This window comes from Pogoniulus pusillus, chromosome 15 (assembly GCF_015220805.1).
Source record: "Pogoniulus pusillus isolate bPogPus1 chromosome 15, bPogPus1.pri, whole genome shotgun sequence".
Lineage (NCBI taxonomy): Eukaryota > Metazoa > Chordata > Aves > Piciformes > Lybiidae > Pogoniulus > Pogoniulus pusillus.
Window position 1 is genome coordinate 1,428,417 of NC_087278.1, and position 15,788 is coordinate 1,444,204.

The 15,788-nt window shown below is 47.1% G+C and overlaps 1 protein-coding gene across 2 annotated transcripts in view; it reads left to right on the plus strand.

The window, feature by feature from the left end:
* The first annotated feature begins 2,049 nt into the window (after window positions 1-2,049).
* Window positions 2,050-15,788, plus strand: part of DCN (decorin) — a 46,480-nt gene continuing 32,741 nt past the window's right edge. Inside the window, exons 1-2 of one of the 2 annotated variants that reach the window (XM_064154919.1) lie at window positions 2,050-2,156; window positions 11,634-11,866. In XM_064154919.1, the coding sequence (XP_064010989.1) occupies window positions 11,662-11,866 (205 nt within the window). In that variant the 5' untranslated portion in view covers window positions 2,050-2,156; window positions 11,634-11,661. Of the gene's footprint in view, window positions 2,157-2,426; window positions 2,512-11,633; window positions 11,867-15,788 lie in introns of those variants that run through there. The other variant, XM_064154918.1, reaches the window with a different exon arrangement.

Genomic DNA, 15,788 nt, shown 5'->3' on the forward strand with positions numbered 1-15,788 from the left:
GACTTGCTCTCCTTTCAGCTTGCTGGCCTTTTAAACCAGGCGACATGCAGCTCAGGCTGCTTTCTCAGGGGAGGACACGCAGCTCTGTTTCCTTCCCGAATAGAGGAAGTGCAGCTCAGTTTCCCTTTTAAACAGGCAAAGTGCACCCCAGCTTCCTTTTGCAACAGAGGAATTGCAGCTCAGCTTCCCTTTTATACAGAGGAAATCACTCTGCTTTCCTTTTGAAAGAGAGGAAGTGCAGCTCAGTTTGCTTTTGAAATAGGGGAAATCAGCTCAGTTTCCCTTTTAAATAGGGGAAATGCAGCTCAATTTCCCTTTTAAACAGGGGAAATGCAGCTCACTTTCCTTTTTAAATAGGGGAAATGCATCTCAGATTCCTTTTAAATAGGGGAAATGCATCTCAGCTTCCTTTTAAACAGGGGAAATGCAGCTCAGTTTCCTTTTTAAATAGGAGAAATTCAGCTCAATTTCCCTTTTAAACAGGGGAAATGCAGCTCAGTTTCCTTTTTAAATAGGGGAAATGCATCTCAGCTTCCTTTTAAACAGGGGAAATGCAGCTCAGTTTCCTTTTTAAATAGGGGAAATGCATTTCAGCTTCCTTTTAAATAGGGGAAATGCAGCTCAGTTTCCCTTTTAAACAGGGGAAATGCAGCTCAGTTTCCTTTTTAAATAGAGGTTTTGCAGCTCATTTTCCTTTTAAACAAAGGAAGTGAAGCTTAGTTTCCTTTTGAAATAGAGGGAGTGCAGCTCAGTTTCCCTTTTGAATATAGAAAATGCAGCTCAGTTTCCTTTTTAAATAGAGGGTTTGCAGCTCAGTTTCCTTTTAAATAGAGGAAGTGCATCTCAGTTTCCTTTTTAAATAGAGGGTTTGCAGCTCAGTTTCCTTTTAAATAGAGGAAGTGTAGCTCAGTTTGCTTTTTAAACAGGGGAAATCAGCTCAATTTCCCTTTTAAACAGAGGAAATGCAGCTGAGTTTCCTTTTTAAACAGAGGAAATCCACTTTCCTTTTTAAATAGAGGAAGTGCAGCTGACTTTCTCTTTTAAAATAGGGGAAATGCAGCTCAATTTCCCCTTTAAATCGAGGAAATGAAGCTCAGCTTCCTTTTCAAAGAGCAGAAATGCAGTTTGGCTTCCTTTGTGAGCAGCCCAAAGGCACTCCAGTTTCCACTGGAGCAGCCCTTACCCAGACAAAGTCTCACGAGTGAGGCACAGCTTTTCTTTCATGCCACTAAAGAAAAAGCGGGGGGGGGGGGGGGGGGGGGAGGCGTTGTGAAATCTCCACTGTCTTTAAAACATGAAAATAACAACAAAAAACTCCACCTCCAAACCCCCCCCCCCCCCTTTTTTTTTTCCCCCCAAGCTAATTTCCTCTCCGCTCTCTTGTCCCGGGGAGAAAGCAGGCAAAGGAAAAACAAAAACCCACCCAAAGCAAAGCTGCGGCGGAGCAGCTCTGAGCACGGCTGTCAGAAATGGTTCTCCTAATGAAAACATCATTCCATGGTTTCCCTCTCTAGCAAAACCATGCTGCAGGCTGAAGAAATACATAACCCTCCCCCACCCCCAACCCCTCCCCTATTATCAGCCAGGATAATTGCAGATTGCACCCCAGGCTGCTTGGGTTGACAGCGATTCCAGCCATGAGCAAAGGCAGGTTGATGTCTGTTGAAACAGTTCTACCTAACCCTCCCCCTCCTTTATCCCCCCCCCCCACCTCTCTCTGATATTCATCTCCACTTTTAACTCCAAGATGAATTTTATATCATTGCCTTGAATTGCAAAGGCTTAGAAAGGAGAGAAAGAACCAAACAGGTTTGTGTTTTGTTTTTTTTTTCTTCTCTCAGTAATGAGTCAGGAAAAGGGAAAAAGAAAAAAAACAAACCCCCAAACAAAATCATAACCCCACAGGGTTAAAACCAGACAGAAAAAGAAAACCCCCAAAAAACCCTTCTTAAATATGTGTCTTAGGGACATAAATAAAAGGAAGGAAGATGAATTGCAGCTCAGCATCTGTTTCGCAGTGGAAAAGGAGTTGGGGGTGGGAGCCTGAAAAAGAAAAGCAAGCAAAGGCAAAAGGGAAAAGGAGGAAAAGAAAGCAAAAGAGCTGATAAAGTTGCTGGCTGCCATACAGGAGACATATCATTACCATATGATCTAATGTGGGTGTCAGCCTGGACTGTGTTCATTGAGAGAAAGCTGATTTTTGAGCTGTGCTATGGGATAGAAGCAGGAGGCTTTTCCACCGAGTGACAGTCGCTGAGCAGAGCTTTACCCCCTCCTCCTTTCCACACCTGCAAGCTCCATTCTCCCCCCCCTCTTTTTTTTCCTCCTTTTTTTTTTCTCTCTCCTTTTCCCCCTTTTTTCTTCTCTTCCTTTTTTTTTCGTTCTTTTTTTTTCTTTTTCTTTTCTCTCCCCCCCCCCCCCCCCCCCTTTTTTTTTTTTGCCTGGCTCGAATATTTCCTTTAATTACATCTCAGCTTTGAGAGCTCCTGTTGCAAATCCCGGGATTAAAAGGTATGGTTTTCAGTAACTCTCCTTCAACTCGGTCGCTGCACTAATACAACTTCAGGCAAGTCTACGGCAAAGAGTAGCTGAATTTGCAAGGGGAAGCAAGTTAAAGGAATTCTCCTCGAACCTTTAGCAGCTTTAAGCTTTGTGTCCAGCACTTTTGTTCCTGGGGAACGTGAGACTGCATTCTCCAGGACTCCGCAGACTTCCTCCTGTTTATTTGACTGCTCTATCTCTTGTTTGGATTGTAGAAGCACTGCTTTAATCCTTTCTTTTTTTCTCCCCCCCCCCCCCCCCTTACTCTAAGCTTTTTCCCCCCCCCTTGCAGCACTTCCATTCTCTGTTTGCAACCCTGTGCGTAGAGGGAGCGTAAAAACTCAGTTGTTGCGCTCCTCTTTTAAGCTGCACTCTGTGAGTTCCTCTTTCTTTCGGATTTCTTCAGCTGGGCTCCAACTCTTAGTGAAGATATTTAATTGCAGACGAAATAAAACACTTCTGTAGCGGCTGAGAGGGGCTGAGTGTGTGGCTTTGAAAGGTTCGTTCTGTGTCGCGGCGCAGGAGCCAGGGACTCTCGCTTACCTCTCCTTTAAAACTCTCAGGGAAAGGAAGTTTCTATGAATGAATTAACAGAAAAGAGAATTCCTGGAGCAGAAAACTGTTGCTGGCAGAGTTTAGATCTCTTGGGAAAACTTTTAGGTGTGGATATTTAGGCTTTATTACAGAAGAATGGGTGAGATTAAGTGATGGGTGAGATTATTAAGTGATGGGTGAGATTGTTGAGTAATGGGTGAGATTGTTAATTGATGGCTAAGATTGTTAAGTGATGGGTGAGATTATTAAGTGATGGGTGAGATTGTTGAGTAATAGGTGAGATTGTTGAGTAATAGGTGAGATTGTTAAGTGATGGGTGAGATAATTAAGTAAGGGGTAAGATATTTAAGTAGCGGGCTAAAATATTTCATCAGTGAGTAAAACTGTTTCAGTTGTGGCTAAAAATGTTTCAATACTGACCCAAATGTTTCAAGAGTGGCTGAAATGTTCCAATAGTGGCTAAAAATGTCTCAATGCTGACCAAAATGTTTCAAGATTGGCTCAAAGTGTTTCAATACTGACCCAAATGTTTCAAGAGTGGCTGAAATGTTTTAGTGGTGTTCAAAATGTTTCAGTAGCGTCCAAAATGTTTTAAGAGTGGCTAAAAATGTTTCAGGAGTGTCCAAACTGTTTCATTACTGGCTGAAAATGTTTCAGTAGTGGCTAAAAAAAGGTTTCATAGTGGCCAAAATGTTGCAATAGTGGCTAAAATGGTTCAGTAGTGTCCAAAAGAGTTCAATAGTGGCTGAAATGTTTCAGTATTGGTTAAAATGTTTCAGGAGTGTACAAAATGGTTCAAGAGTGGCTAAAAATGTTTCATAGTGGTCAAAAAGTTTAAGTAGTGGCCAAAAAGTTTAAGTAGTGTCTAAAATGTTCCAATAGTGTCCAAAGTGGTTCGGTAGTGGCTAAAATGGTTCAGTAGTGGCCAAAATGTTTCAATAGTGGCCAAAATGTTTCAGTAGTGTACAAAATGGTCCAATAGTGGCTAAAAATGTTTCATAGTGTCCAAAAAGTTTAAGTAGTGCCTAAAATGTTTCAATAGTGTTGAAAGTGTTTCATTAGTGGCCAAAATGATTCGTTAGTGGCCAAAATGTTTCAGTAGTGGCTAAAATGTTTCAATAGTGGCTAAAATGTTTCAGTATTGGCTAAAAAAAGTTTAAGTAGTGCCTAAAATGATTCAGTAGTGGCCAAACAATGTTTCATAGTGGCCAAAATCTTTTAGTACTGGCTAAAATGTTTCAGTAGTGGCCAAAATGTTTCAGTGCTGGCTAAAATGTATCAATAGTGTCCAAAATGGTTCAGTAGTGGCTAAAATGTTTCAGTAGTGTACAAAATGTAGTGGCCAAAACGTTTCAGTGCTGGCTAAAATGTTTCAGTAGTGGCCAAAATGGTTTGATGGTGGCTAAAAAAGTGGCCAAAAAGTTTAAGTTGTGCCTAAAATGTTTCAATAGTGTCCAAAATGGTTCAGTAGTGGCCAAAATGTTCCAGTAGTGGCCAAAATGTTCCAGTAGTGGCTAAAATGTTTCAGTGATGGCTAAAATGTTTCAGCAGTGGCCAAATTGATTCAATAGTGGCTAAAATGTTTCATTGTTGGCTAAAATGGTTCAGTATTGGCTAAAATGGTTCAGTGGTGGCTAAAATGGTTCAGTAGTGGCTAAAATGGTTCAGTAGTGTTCAAAGTGGTTCAACAGTGACTAAAGTGTTTCAGGACTGGCTAAAATGTTTCAGTAGTGGCCAAAATGGTTCAGTAGTGACTGAAGTGTTTCAGTAGTAGTCAAAATGTTTCAATAGTGGCTAAAATATTTCAGTAGTGTCCAAAATGGTTCAATAGTGACTGAAGTGTTTCAATAGTGGCTTAAAATGGTTTGCTAGTGGCCAAAATGATTCAATAGTGGCTAAAATGTTTCAGTGGTGGCTAAAATGTTTCATTAGTGGCTACAATGTTTCAGTAGTGCACAAAATAGTTTAATACTGGCCAAAATGTTTCAGTAGTAGTCAAAATGTTTCAGTAGTGGCTAAAATGTTTCAGTAGTGTCCAAAATGGTTCAATAGTGGCTAAAAATGTTTCAATAGTGGCTTAAAATGGTTCAGTAGTGTCCAAAATGGTTCAATAGTGACTAAAGTGTTTCAGGAGTGGCTAAAATGTTTCAGTAGTCACCAAAATGATTCAATAGTGGCTAAAATATTCCAGTAGTGTCCAAAATGGTTCAATAGTGACTGAAGTGTTTCAGTAGTGGCTTAAAATGGTTCAGTAGTGGCCAAAATGATTCAATAGTGGCTAAAATGTTTCGGTGGTGGCTAAAATGTTTCAGTAGTGGCTACAATGTTTCAGTAGTGCACAAAATAGTTTAATACTGGCCAAAATGTTTCAGTAGTGTCCAAAATGTTTCAGTAGTGTCCAAAATGTTTCAGTAGTGTCCAAAATGTTGCAGTAGTGGCTAAAATGTTTCAGTAGTGTCCAAAATGGTTCAATGGTGGTTAAAATGTTTCAGCAGTGGCTAAAATGTTTCGATAGCAGCTAAAATGTTTCAATAATGGCTAAAATACCTAAACGATGTAAATATCTCTTTGATTTTGTCGGTTTTGGGGCTTGTTTTTGTTCTTTAACAACGTGCCCCTTTTGTTTAACTCGGTTTTGGTGGCACTGGGAGGGTTTTCTGACAGTAGGTGAGCTGATAACTGAGAAGTCAGCATGGAAGCAGCAAGAAGACCACCAATAGAGCGGTGACGTGAGCGGCTGCAGGCTGTTTGCAGCGCTGTCTGCAGCTGGAAATGTGGCCAGCTCTGTGCTACACTTCCCTCTGTTTGTGGAAAAGTCTTCCTCACTGTAAACACACCATTAAAGCAGCTTTAAACAGCCAGGTCCTGCAGACATAAATATTGTGTCATAGACCTTTACGAATTCAGATTAGCTTTTTTTTTCCCCCCTCATACTTTTTTCTCCTCATACTTTTCCCCCCCTCCTCTTATATTTCTTTCTCTTGTGTTTTTTCCTCCCTTATATTTTTTTTGCTCTTGTGTTTTTCCTCTTCTTTCACTTCCCCCTCCTTTGTATTTTCCCTGCTCTTATATTATTCTCCTCTTACATTTTTTTGTCTCCTCTTACATTTTCCTTCCTATTCCCCCCCCTTATATTCCCCATCTTATATTCTGTCCTTATATATTCCCCCCTCTTATACTCTCTTCTCTTATATTCCCCAACTTATATTCCCCAACCTATATTCCCCACTTATATTAACCTTCTTCTTATATTCCCCCCTCTTATATTTCCCCCTCTTGTATTTCCCCCTCTTGTATTTCCCCCTCTTGTATTCCCCCCTCTTGTATTCCCCCCTCTTGTATTCCCCCCTCTTGTATTCCCCCCTCTTGTATTCCCCCCTCTTGTATTCCCCATCTTATATTCCCCCTCTTCTTATATTCCCCCCTTATATTCTCCCTCTTCTTATATTCCTCCCTCTTATATCCCCCCCTTTTATATTTCCCCTTCTTATATTATCTTCTCTTATATTCCGCTCTGATATTTCACCCCTTATATCCCCTCCTTATATTCCCCCCTTATATTCTTCCTCTTGTTACATTCCCCCCTCTTGTATTTCCCCCCTCTTTTATATTCCCCCTCTTTTATATTCCCCCTCTTTTATATTCCCCCTCTTTTATATTCCCCCTCTTTTATAGTCCCCCTCTTATAGTCCCCCTCTTATAGTCCCCCTCTTATAGTCCCCCTCTTATAGTCCCCCTCTTATAGTCCCTCTCTTATAGTCCCTCTCTTATATTCCCCCCTTATATTCTCCCTCTTGTTATATTCCCCCCTCTTATATTACCTCCTCTTGCATTCTCTCCTCTTATATTACCCCCTCTTATAGTCCCCTTTCTTATATTCTCCCCCCTCTTATATTCCTCCCTTTTATATCCCCCCTTTTATATTTCCCCCTCTTATATTCTCCTCCCTTATATTCCCCTCTTATATTTCCCTCCTTACATTCCCCCCTTACATTCTCCCTCTTCATTCTCCCTCTTCTTATATCCCCCCCTCTTATATCCCCCCCTCTTATATCCCCCCCTCTTATGTCCCCCCCTCTTATATTTCCCCTTCTGGTATTTCCCCCTCTTACATTTTCCCCCTTACATCCCTCCCCTCCCCCCCTTACATTTTTCTTCCTCTTATTCATTTCTTCCTCTTATTTTTTCCTCCTCTTATTTTTCCCTGCTTTTATTTTTCCCTCCTATTTTCCCCCCTCCTCTTATTTTCCCCATCCTCTCATTACTTTTGTTCCTCTTATTATTTTATTCCTCCTCTGATATTCTTTTTTCCTCCTCTTATATTTTTCCTCCTCTGGTATTGTTTCCCCTTCCTCTGATATTTTTTCTTCCTCCTCTGATATTTTTTCTTCCTCCTCTGATATTTTTTCTTCCTCCTCTGATATTTTTTCTTCCTCCTCTGATATTGTTTCTTCTTTCTCTGATTTTTCTTCCTCCTCTGCTATTTTTTCTTCCTCCTCTGATATTGCTTCTCCTTCCTCTGATCTTTCTTCCTCCTCTGATACTTTTCCCTTCCTCCTCTGATTTTTTCCCTCCTCTGCTTTTGTTGTTTGGGAGTTGCTTTGTGCACGAAGTGCAAACACTTCTTGCCAGCACAGCTTTGCACTTAGACTTTTCCCTGTTTATGCCCTTTTAGCCACACAAACAGCAGGAGCAGAGCCTGTATAGGAACCAGGATCTGCAGACACTTACCTGTTCCTCTCTCCTGATTAACATGCAGCTTGTCCCTGCTCTATTCTCTGCTTTGTCCTCAGATTAGATCCTTGATAGCCTTTGTTCTGCTACAGTTTTCCTTTAGACACAGCTTTTAGTGATTTCATTCCAGTTTTGACAAAGCAGGGGCCAAAGGGAAAGGCCAACTGCAGGCTTTGACTGAGCTAAACGAAGGCATCCAAATGAGTGTGACCCACAAGTGAGAAGACACTTCCAAAGCACCTTTGTGTTGTTTTGGGGTGGGAGTTGTGCAGGATTTACGTCTAGGATAAAATCCTGCTCATAGATTCTTGGGAGGGATGTGCCAGGGAAGCACTGTTAAAGGTTTAAAAACATATCTGTTAAATATCATCGAATCAGTCAGGGCTGGAAGGGACCATAGGGAGCAGCCAGTTCCAAGCCCCTGCCATGCCCAGGGACACCCTACCCTAGAGCAGGCTGCACACAGCCTCAGCCAGCCTGGCCTCAAACACCTCCAGCCATGGGGCCTCAACCCCCTCCCTGGGCAACCCCTGCCAGCCTCTCACCACTCTCCTGCTCAACAACTTCCTCCTCACCTCCAGCCTCACTCTCCCCACCTCCACCTTTGCTCCATTCCCCCCACTCCTGCCACTCCCTGACAGCCTCAAAAGTCCCTCCCCAGCCGTTTTTTAGCCCCCTTCAGATGCTGGCAGGCCACAAGAAGGTCCCCTGGGAGCCTCCTCTGCTCCAGCCTGCACAGCCTCAACTCTTTCACTCTGTGCTCACAGCAGAGCTGCTGCATACTGCTGGCTCCTGTTGAGCTTCTCCTCCAGCAGCATCCCTAAGTCCCTCTCCTCAGGGCTGCTCTCCAGCCTGGCACTGCCCAGCCTCGATTGGTGCTTGGCGTTGCCTCGACCCAGCTGCAAGACCTTGCCCTTGGTCTTGTTGCACCTCCTGAGCTTGGCTTGTGCCCAGCTCTGCAGCCTGCCCAGGTCCCTCTGGATAGATCCTGCCCTCCAGCCTGGCTGCTGCACCACACAGCTTGGTGTGGTCATGCATTACAAGAGAGCTTAGGGGAAGCCCTTTAGAGCCTACTGACTGCCATTGCCACTCCAAGGTTAGTGTGCAGCACTGCCACTGCTTCTTGCTCTTAAAGTACATGCTGAAAGTTGTGGGTACTGTTTGGTATCTCTCCCCCCACCTCTCCCCAGTTCATCTTCTTGCAGTGAGTGGTGAAGATTCAGCAGATTGCTCTTCCCATTGCAGATTATTCCTTAATTGCATTGTCACTTTACACTAAATCTGTGCCTCCTAATGATCACTGCTGCAGCTCCTGAGAAGGAGTGAGGTGGGAGCTGGGCTCTTCTCCCTAGCCTCAGCTGATAGGAGAGGCAAGGGCCTGAAATTGTGCCAAGGGAGGCTTAGGTTGGACATTAGGAACAATTAGTTTGCTGTAAGAGTGGTCAGGGCTTGGCACAGGCTGCCCAGGGAGGTGGTGGATTCTTCATCCTTGGAGGTGGTCAGGAAACCTGTGGCCATGGCACTTGGGGCCATGGTTTAGTGGCCATGGTGGTATTGGGTTGCTGGTTGGACTGGGTGGATCTTGGAGGTCTTTTCCAATGCAGACAACTCTGTGAGTGAGTTCCATGATTCTTTCCACCATGGTGTCTTACACCTCACCACAGTGATGTCAGCACCACTTTGCTGTGACATTCTTGCTTGTTTCTGTCCACTCTGTATGCATCATGGGGGTGTTACAGGAGAAAGAAACACAGCCACAGTGTTGGAGGGAGGGAGGAAGGAGAGGTTTGGAGGGGAGATTTAGCCTGGATATTAAGAAGAAATTCTTTCCAGTGGGGGTGGTGAGACCCTGGAATAGGTTGCCCAGGGAGGATGTGGTTGCTCCCTCCCTGGAAGTGTTCAAGGCCAGGGTGGGTGAGACCTTGAGCAACCTGGGCTAGAGGAAAGTATCCCTGCTCATGGGAGACAGTTCCTCTCCTCTGCCTCTCCCCAAGGTTGTTTTGTTGAGGTTTTTGTTTCATCTTTCCATAGGTTCCAAAAAATGCTGCACCACCCCTAGGGCCAGGAGGATGCTCAGAGGCTGCAGCAGCTCTGCTGTGAGCACAGACTGAAAGAGTTGGGGCTGTGCAGGCTGGAGCAGAGGAGGCTCCCAGAGGACCTTCTTGTGGCCTTCCAGCATCTGAAGGGGGCTACAAAACAGCTGGGGAGGGACTTCTGAGGCTGTGAGGGAGTGGCAGGAGTGGGGGGAATGGAGCAAAGGTGGAGGTGGGGAGAGTGAGGCTGGAGGTGAGGAGGAAGTTGTTGAGCAGGAGAGTGGTGAGAGGCTGGAATGGGTTGCCCAGGGAGGTGGTTGAGGCCCCATGGCTGGAGGTGTTTGAGGCCAGGCTGGCTGAGGCTGTGGGTTAAAACTCATTTAGGACTAGATCCTGAGAACACAGCTTGAAGGAGTTGCCCTTCTTAATCTCTACAGCACAAGGCACTTGTATGAAGCTGCTCCTCAGCATGACAGCCTGCAGAATGAATCCATGAAGCCCCATTAGAAAGCCTGCTGACAACTCTACAAGCATCAATTAAAATGTGCAAAGCAGAGGACTTTCAGGGTGAATTCTCTGCTCTCATAAAATCCCCTGGCTAAAAATGTGGAGAGCAAGCCAAGACTATCCAATGGGACATGACATTTTAGTCCATTTTATTGTGCTGGTTAAGCAGCAGGCAGTTTTATTCCATTTTACTCTCTTAGGTAACCAGTAACAGGACACAGCCTCAAGTTGTGCCAGGGGAGGTCTGGGCTGGATGTTAGGAGGAAGTTGTTGGCAGAGAGAGTGATAGGCATTGGAATGGGCTGCCCAGGGAGGTGGTGGAGTGCCCATGGCTGGAGGTGTTGCAGTGAAGCCTGGCTGTGGCACTGAGTGCCATGGTCTGGTTGGTTGGGCAGGGCTGGGTGTTTGGTTGGGCTGGATGAGCTTGGAGCTCTCTTCCAACCTGCTGCATTCTGTGATATGGTTCATTCCAGCTAAGAGAATGCACAGTTCCTTGGCAAAACCTCAGTAACAGTCTGGGGGGGGGGCATAGCCTCCTCATAGAACCATTGAATCACAGAATGGGAGGGTTGGAAGGACCTCTGGATCATCCAGTCCTGCCAGAGCAGGATCCCCCTGCTCTGAGTCTATGATTGCATTGTGCTGTTTAAGAAGCAGAGCTCGTTTCAGCAGCCCAGGATCTTCCCTTCTCTCTCTCTCTCTCCACCCTGTCACTAGGTCCTACTCTTTCCCAGTAAGTTTTCCTAGGCTATAATTCCAAGCTGGCTCTTACAAACAAAAGTAATATATGCCTCTACCTTTCTCAAGCCACGAAAGGCTGCACCAGAAGGAGTTTGGGGCTCCTCAGGTTGATGCCCAGGGGATGCTCTCCTTGCTCTGATACAAAATGCTGAGAGACTCCAGTGGACTTCGAGGTTGGCAGGACACAGGCCCACGGAAAAATGTGGCTTATTGTTTCGACTGCTTTGCATAACAAAGCTGACAGCACTGCCTGTTCTTAATAAGCATTACCCCAAGGATGCAGACAGATGTGTTTACAGCTGCCTTCAGACTGCCTGGCCACAACAACAGCCACCACCGAGCCTATTGAGCAGCAGTTCCTAAGCTCCTATCACATAACTGCCCTACTTTCAAGGGTTCAGTTTTCATTTATTGGAAGGAACAGTTATGCAATTGGTGGATGTGCTGGACCTCCTCCAGCAGGAACTCTGCAGCCATGGGAATTTGCTGCTTTGGTTGTAAATCTCCTGCTTTGATCCCCAGGTCCTGCCCAGAATCGATGAACTAAACCATGAAGCTGGCTCTTTTCTTCGTCCTGCTACTGCCAAGCTGCTTGGCCAAGCCCTTCCACCAGCAAGGCCTCTTTGACTTTATGCTGGAAGATGAAGGCTCAGCTGATTTGCCTTCCACAGACGATATGGGCACCTCTGGATTCGGACCAGTGTGCCCCTTCCGCTGCCAGTGCCATCTCCGCGTGGTGCAGTGCTCCGACCTAGGTAAGCCAGCACTCAGCTCCCGGGCTTTGGCTTGGCCTTCCAGCTCAGCTGAGCCCAGCACTGCTCACAGGCTTTGCGTTTGCCTCCTAGCCAGGGCTTTGCAGCTGAGCTGAGCCCAGCACTGCTCACAGGCTTTGTGTTTGCCTCCTAGACAGAGCTTTGCAGCTGAGCTGAGCCCAGCACTGCTCACAGGCTTTGTGTTTGCCTCCTAGCCAGGGCTTTGCATCTCAGCTGAGCCCAAGGCTCTCCTCCTAGGGTTTGTGTTTGCCTCCTAGACAGGGCTTTGCAGCTGAGCTGAGCCCAGCACTGCTCACAGGCTTTGTGTTTGCCTCCTAGCCAGGGCTTTGCATCTCAGCTGAGCCCAAGGCTCTCCTCATAGGGTTTGTGTTTGCCTCCTAGCCAGGGCTTTGCAGCTGAGCTGAGCCCAAGACTCTCCTCATAGGGTTTGTGTTTGCCTCCTAGCCAGGGCTTTGCAGCTCAGCTGAGCCCAGGACTCTCCTCACAGGGTTTGTGTTTGCCTTCTAGACAGAGCTTTGCAGCTGAGCTGAGCCCAAGACTCTCTTCATAGGGTTTGTGTTTGCCTCCTAGCCAGGGCTTTGCAGCTGAGCTGAGCCCAAGACTCTCCTCCTAGGGTTTGTGTTTGCCTCCTAGCCAGGGCTTTGCAGCTGAGCTGAGCCCAAGACTCTCCTCATAGGGTTTGTGTTTGCCTCCTAGCCAGGGCTTTGCAGCTCAGCTGAGCCCAAGACTCTCTTCATAGGGTTGATGTTTGCCTTCTAGCCAAGGCATTGCAGCTCATCTGAGCCCAAGACTCTCCTCATAGGGTTTGTGTTTGCCTTCCAGCCAGAGCTTTGCAGCTGAGCTGAGCCCAAGACTCTCCTCATAGGGTTTGTGTTTGCCTCCTAGCCAGGGCTTTGCAGCTGAGCTGAGCCCAAGACTCTCTTCATAGGGTTTGTGTTTGCCTCCTAGACAGAGCTTTACAGTTGAGCTGAGCCCAAGACTCTCTTCATAGGGTTGATGTTTGCCTTCTAGCCAAGGCATTGCAGCTCAGCTGAGCCCAAGACTCTCCTCATAGGGTTGATGTTTGCCTTCCAGCCAGAGCTTTGCAGCTGGGGTAAGCCCAAAGCTCTCTTCACAGGATTTCTGTCTGCATTCTAGCCAGGGTTTACAGCTCAGATATTTCGCCTTTAATCTGTCTGGGAACCTTCTGGTGGCTTAAAGAGCCCAATTCTTGGGCAGCCTCACTTCTTTTCCCAGGGAATGAGCAGTGTTTATATGGTGAGCAGAGATTACTGCTGCTTCCCTGTGCATGGGGAAGAAAGATGGGTTGTGAAAGGCATGGGGAGATAACTCAGAACCAGGTCTAGGTGACCACAGTGAGAGCTAGAAAGGGATTGAGAAGTGTCAGGAAAGCCAGCAAGAGCAAAGGAGGATTGGGGAGTCTGTGTGAGGAGGAAAGGCTGAGAGGCCTGAGGCTGCTTAGCCTGGAGAAGAGAAGGCTGAGAGGAGATCTAGTGAATGTTTATGAAGGTATGCAGGATGCCAAGAAGAGGGGGCCAGGCTCTTGTCACTGATGTCCTGTGACAGGACAAGGGGCAGTGGACACAAACTGGAACCCAGGAAGCTCCACCTCAGTGAGGTGAAAAACTTTTTTACTGCAAGGATGCTGGAGCAGGCTGCACAGAGAGGTTGTGGAGTCTCCTCCTCTGGAGATGTTCAAACCTCATCTGGATATGTTCCTGTGTGCCTTGCCCTGGGTGATCCTGCTCTGCCAGGGGAGTTGGATTGGATGATCCAGAGGTCCTTCCAAACCTCCCATTCTGTGATTCACTGAATGGACCATATCAAAGGATCATAGAATCAAGCTCAGCCAGCCCAACCTAGCACCCAGCCCTGCCCAACCAACCAGACCATGGCACTAAGTGCCCCAGCCAGGCTTGGCTTCAACACCTCTAGACATGGGCACTGCACCACCTCCCTGGGCAGCCCATTCCAATGCCAATCACTCTCTCTGACAACAACTTCCTCCTCACATCCAGCCTAGACCTGCCCTGGCACAGCTTGAGGCTGTGTCCCCTTCTTCTGTTGCTGGCTGCCTGGCAGCAGAGCCCAACCCCACCTGGCTACAGCCTCCCTGCAGGCAGCAATGAGCTCTGCCCTGAGCCTCCTCTGCTGCAGGCTGCACCCCCCCAGCTCCCTCAGCCTCTCCTCACAGGGCTGTGCTCCAGGCCCCTCCCCAGCCTTGCTGCCCTTCTCCAAACACCTTCCAGCACCTCAGCATCTCTCTGCAACTGAGGAGCCCAGACCTGGACACAGCACTGCAGGGGTGGCCTGAGCAGTGCTGAGCACAGGGACACAAGAACCTCCCTTGTCCTGCTGCCCACACTGCTCCTGAGCCAGCCCAGGATGCCATTGGCTCTGCTGAAGGAGGCCACAAAGCCCTGAGCAGATGTGGACATTTGCTGTGATCACAGAGAAAGTTTGATGAGTTTCTTTAATGCATACCCTGGGTCTGTACACTTCACTTCTTTGAGAGGCCACAGATTTCTGTCAGGGGGAAAGGAACTGTTCAAGGCTGCTCCTTCAGATGCCTGCTCCATAAATTCAAGTGAGGGCAGATGTGTGGGATGGAAACATTTCAAATGGCTCTAAATTGCAGGGCCCAAGCTATAAGACTCTTAATTGTGCTGTCTACTACCTCAGCAGAGAGAGCCTCACTTTTCCATTGCAACACAAGAGTGTGGAGTCTCCAGCTCTGAATCATATATACTGGAACCAGCCCTTTGGAGCCAAGAGCTTGGAAGGACTCCCAAAACAATGAACACATTTTGGAGCTGCTTATTGAAAAAGAAATCCTTCTTAGACACAGCTCAAGCTGGAAGCATGAGAACCTTTCTCAGCAACTCCCCTTCCTCCCTCACATCCCCTGTCAGGGCAGCAGGAGAGAAGAAAACAGAACAGGACAGGATAGGGTAGAATAGGACAGGAGAGGAGAGGATAGGAGAGGATATGATAGGATAGAACAGAGCAGAATAGAGTCAAGCAGGTTGGCAGAGAGCTCCAGGCTCACCCAGCCCAGCCTAGCACCCAGCCCTGGCCAATCAACCAGACCATGGCACTAAGTGCCCCAGCCAGGCTTGGCTGCAGCACCTCCAGCCATGGGCACTGCACCCCCTCCCTGGGCAGCCCATTCCAATGCCAATCACTCTCTCTGACAACAACTTCCTCCTGACATCCAGCCTGAGCCTGCCCTGGCACAACTTGAGGCTGTGTCCCCTTGTTCTGTCCCTGACTGCCTGGCAGCAGAGCCCAACCCCAGCTGGCTACAGCCTCCCTGCAGGCAGCTGCAGGCAGCAATGAGCTCTGCCCTGAGCCTCCTCTGCTGCAGGCTGCACCCACCCAGCTCCCTCAGCCTCTCCTCACAGGGCTGTGCTCCAGGCCCCTCCCCAGCCTTGCTGCTCTTCTCCAAACACCTTCCAGCACCTCAGCATCTCTCTGCAATGGAGAAGCCCAGCACTGGACACAGTACATGCACCCACACAGCTCTCACTGTACTCCTCCCTGTGGAAAGATACTTTGATTTCTGTTTTCTCTTACCATGTAAGTGCTGGGCAGTAGCATACAGGGAGTGGGGAGTGGGGGAGAGGTTGCTCCACATGCCAGGAGGGCCTTAGGTTTTATTGTTGTTCAACTGGCTAATGCCAATGGAATTTAAGTTATTTTGGGAGCTTGTCCCCAGCCTGTTTCAATTCTGCAGACTGTAAGGAGCTTTCACTTGGGAAAACAAATAGGCAAGCAGAGACAGTCATAGAGGGAGCCTTTGTTGCTGTGCTTGCTCCCATGCTCCTTCAGATCCCCTTCATGTGGCTTCTCTGCAGTCTAACTGCTTCGGGGTTCCTTTAGGGCCCCATAGTGGTGAAGAGCC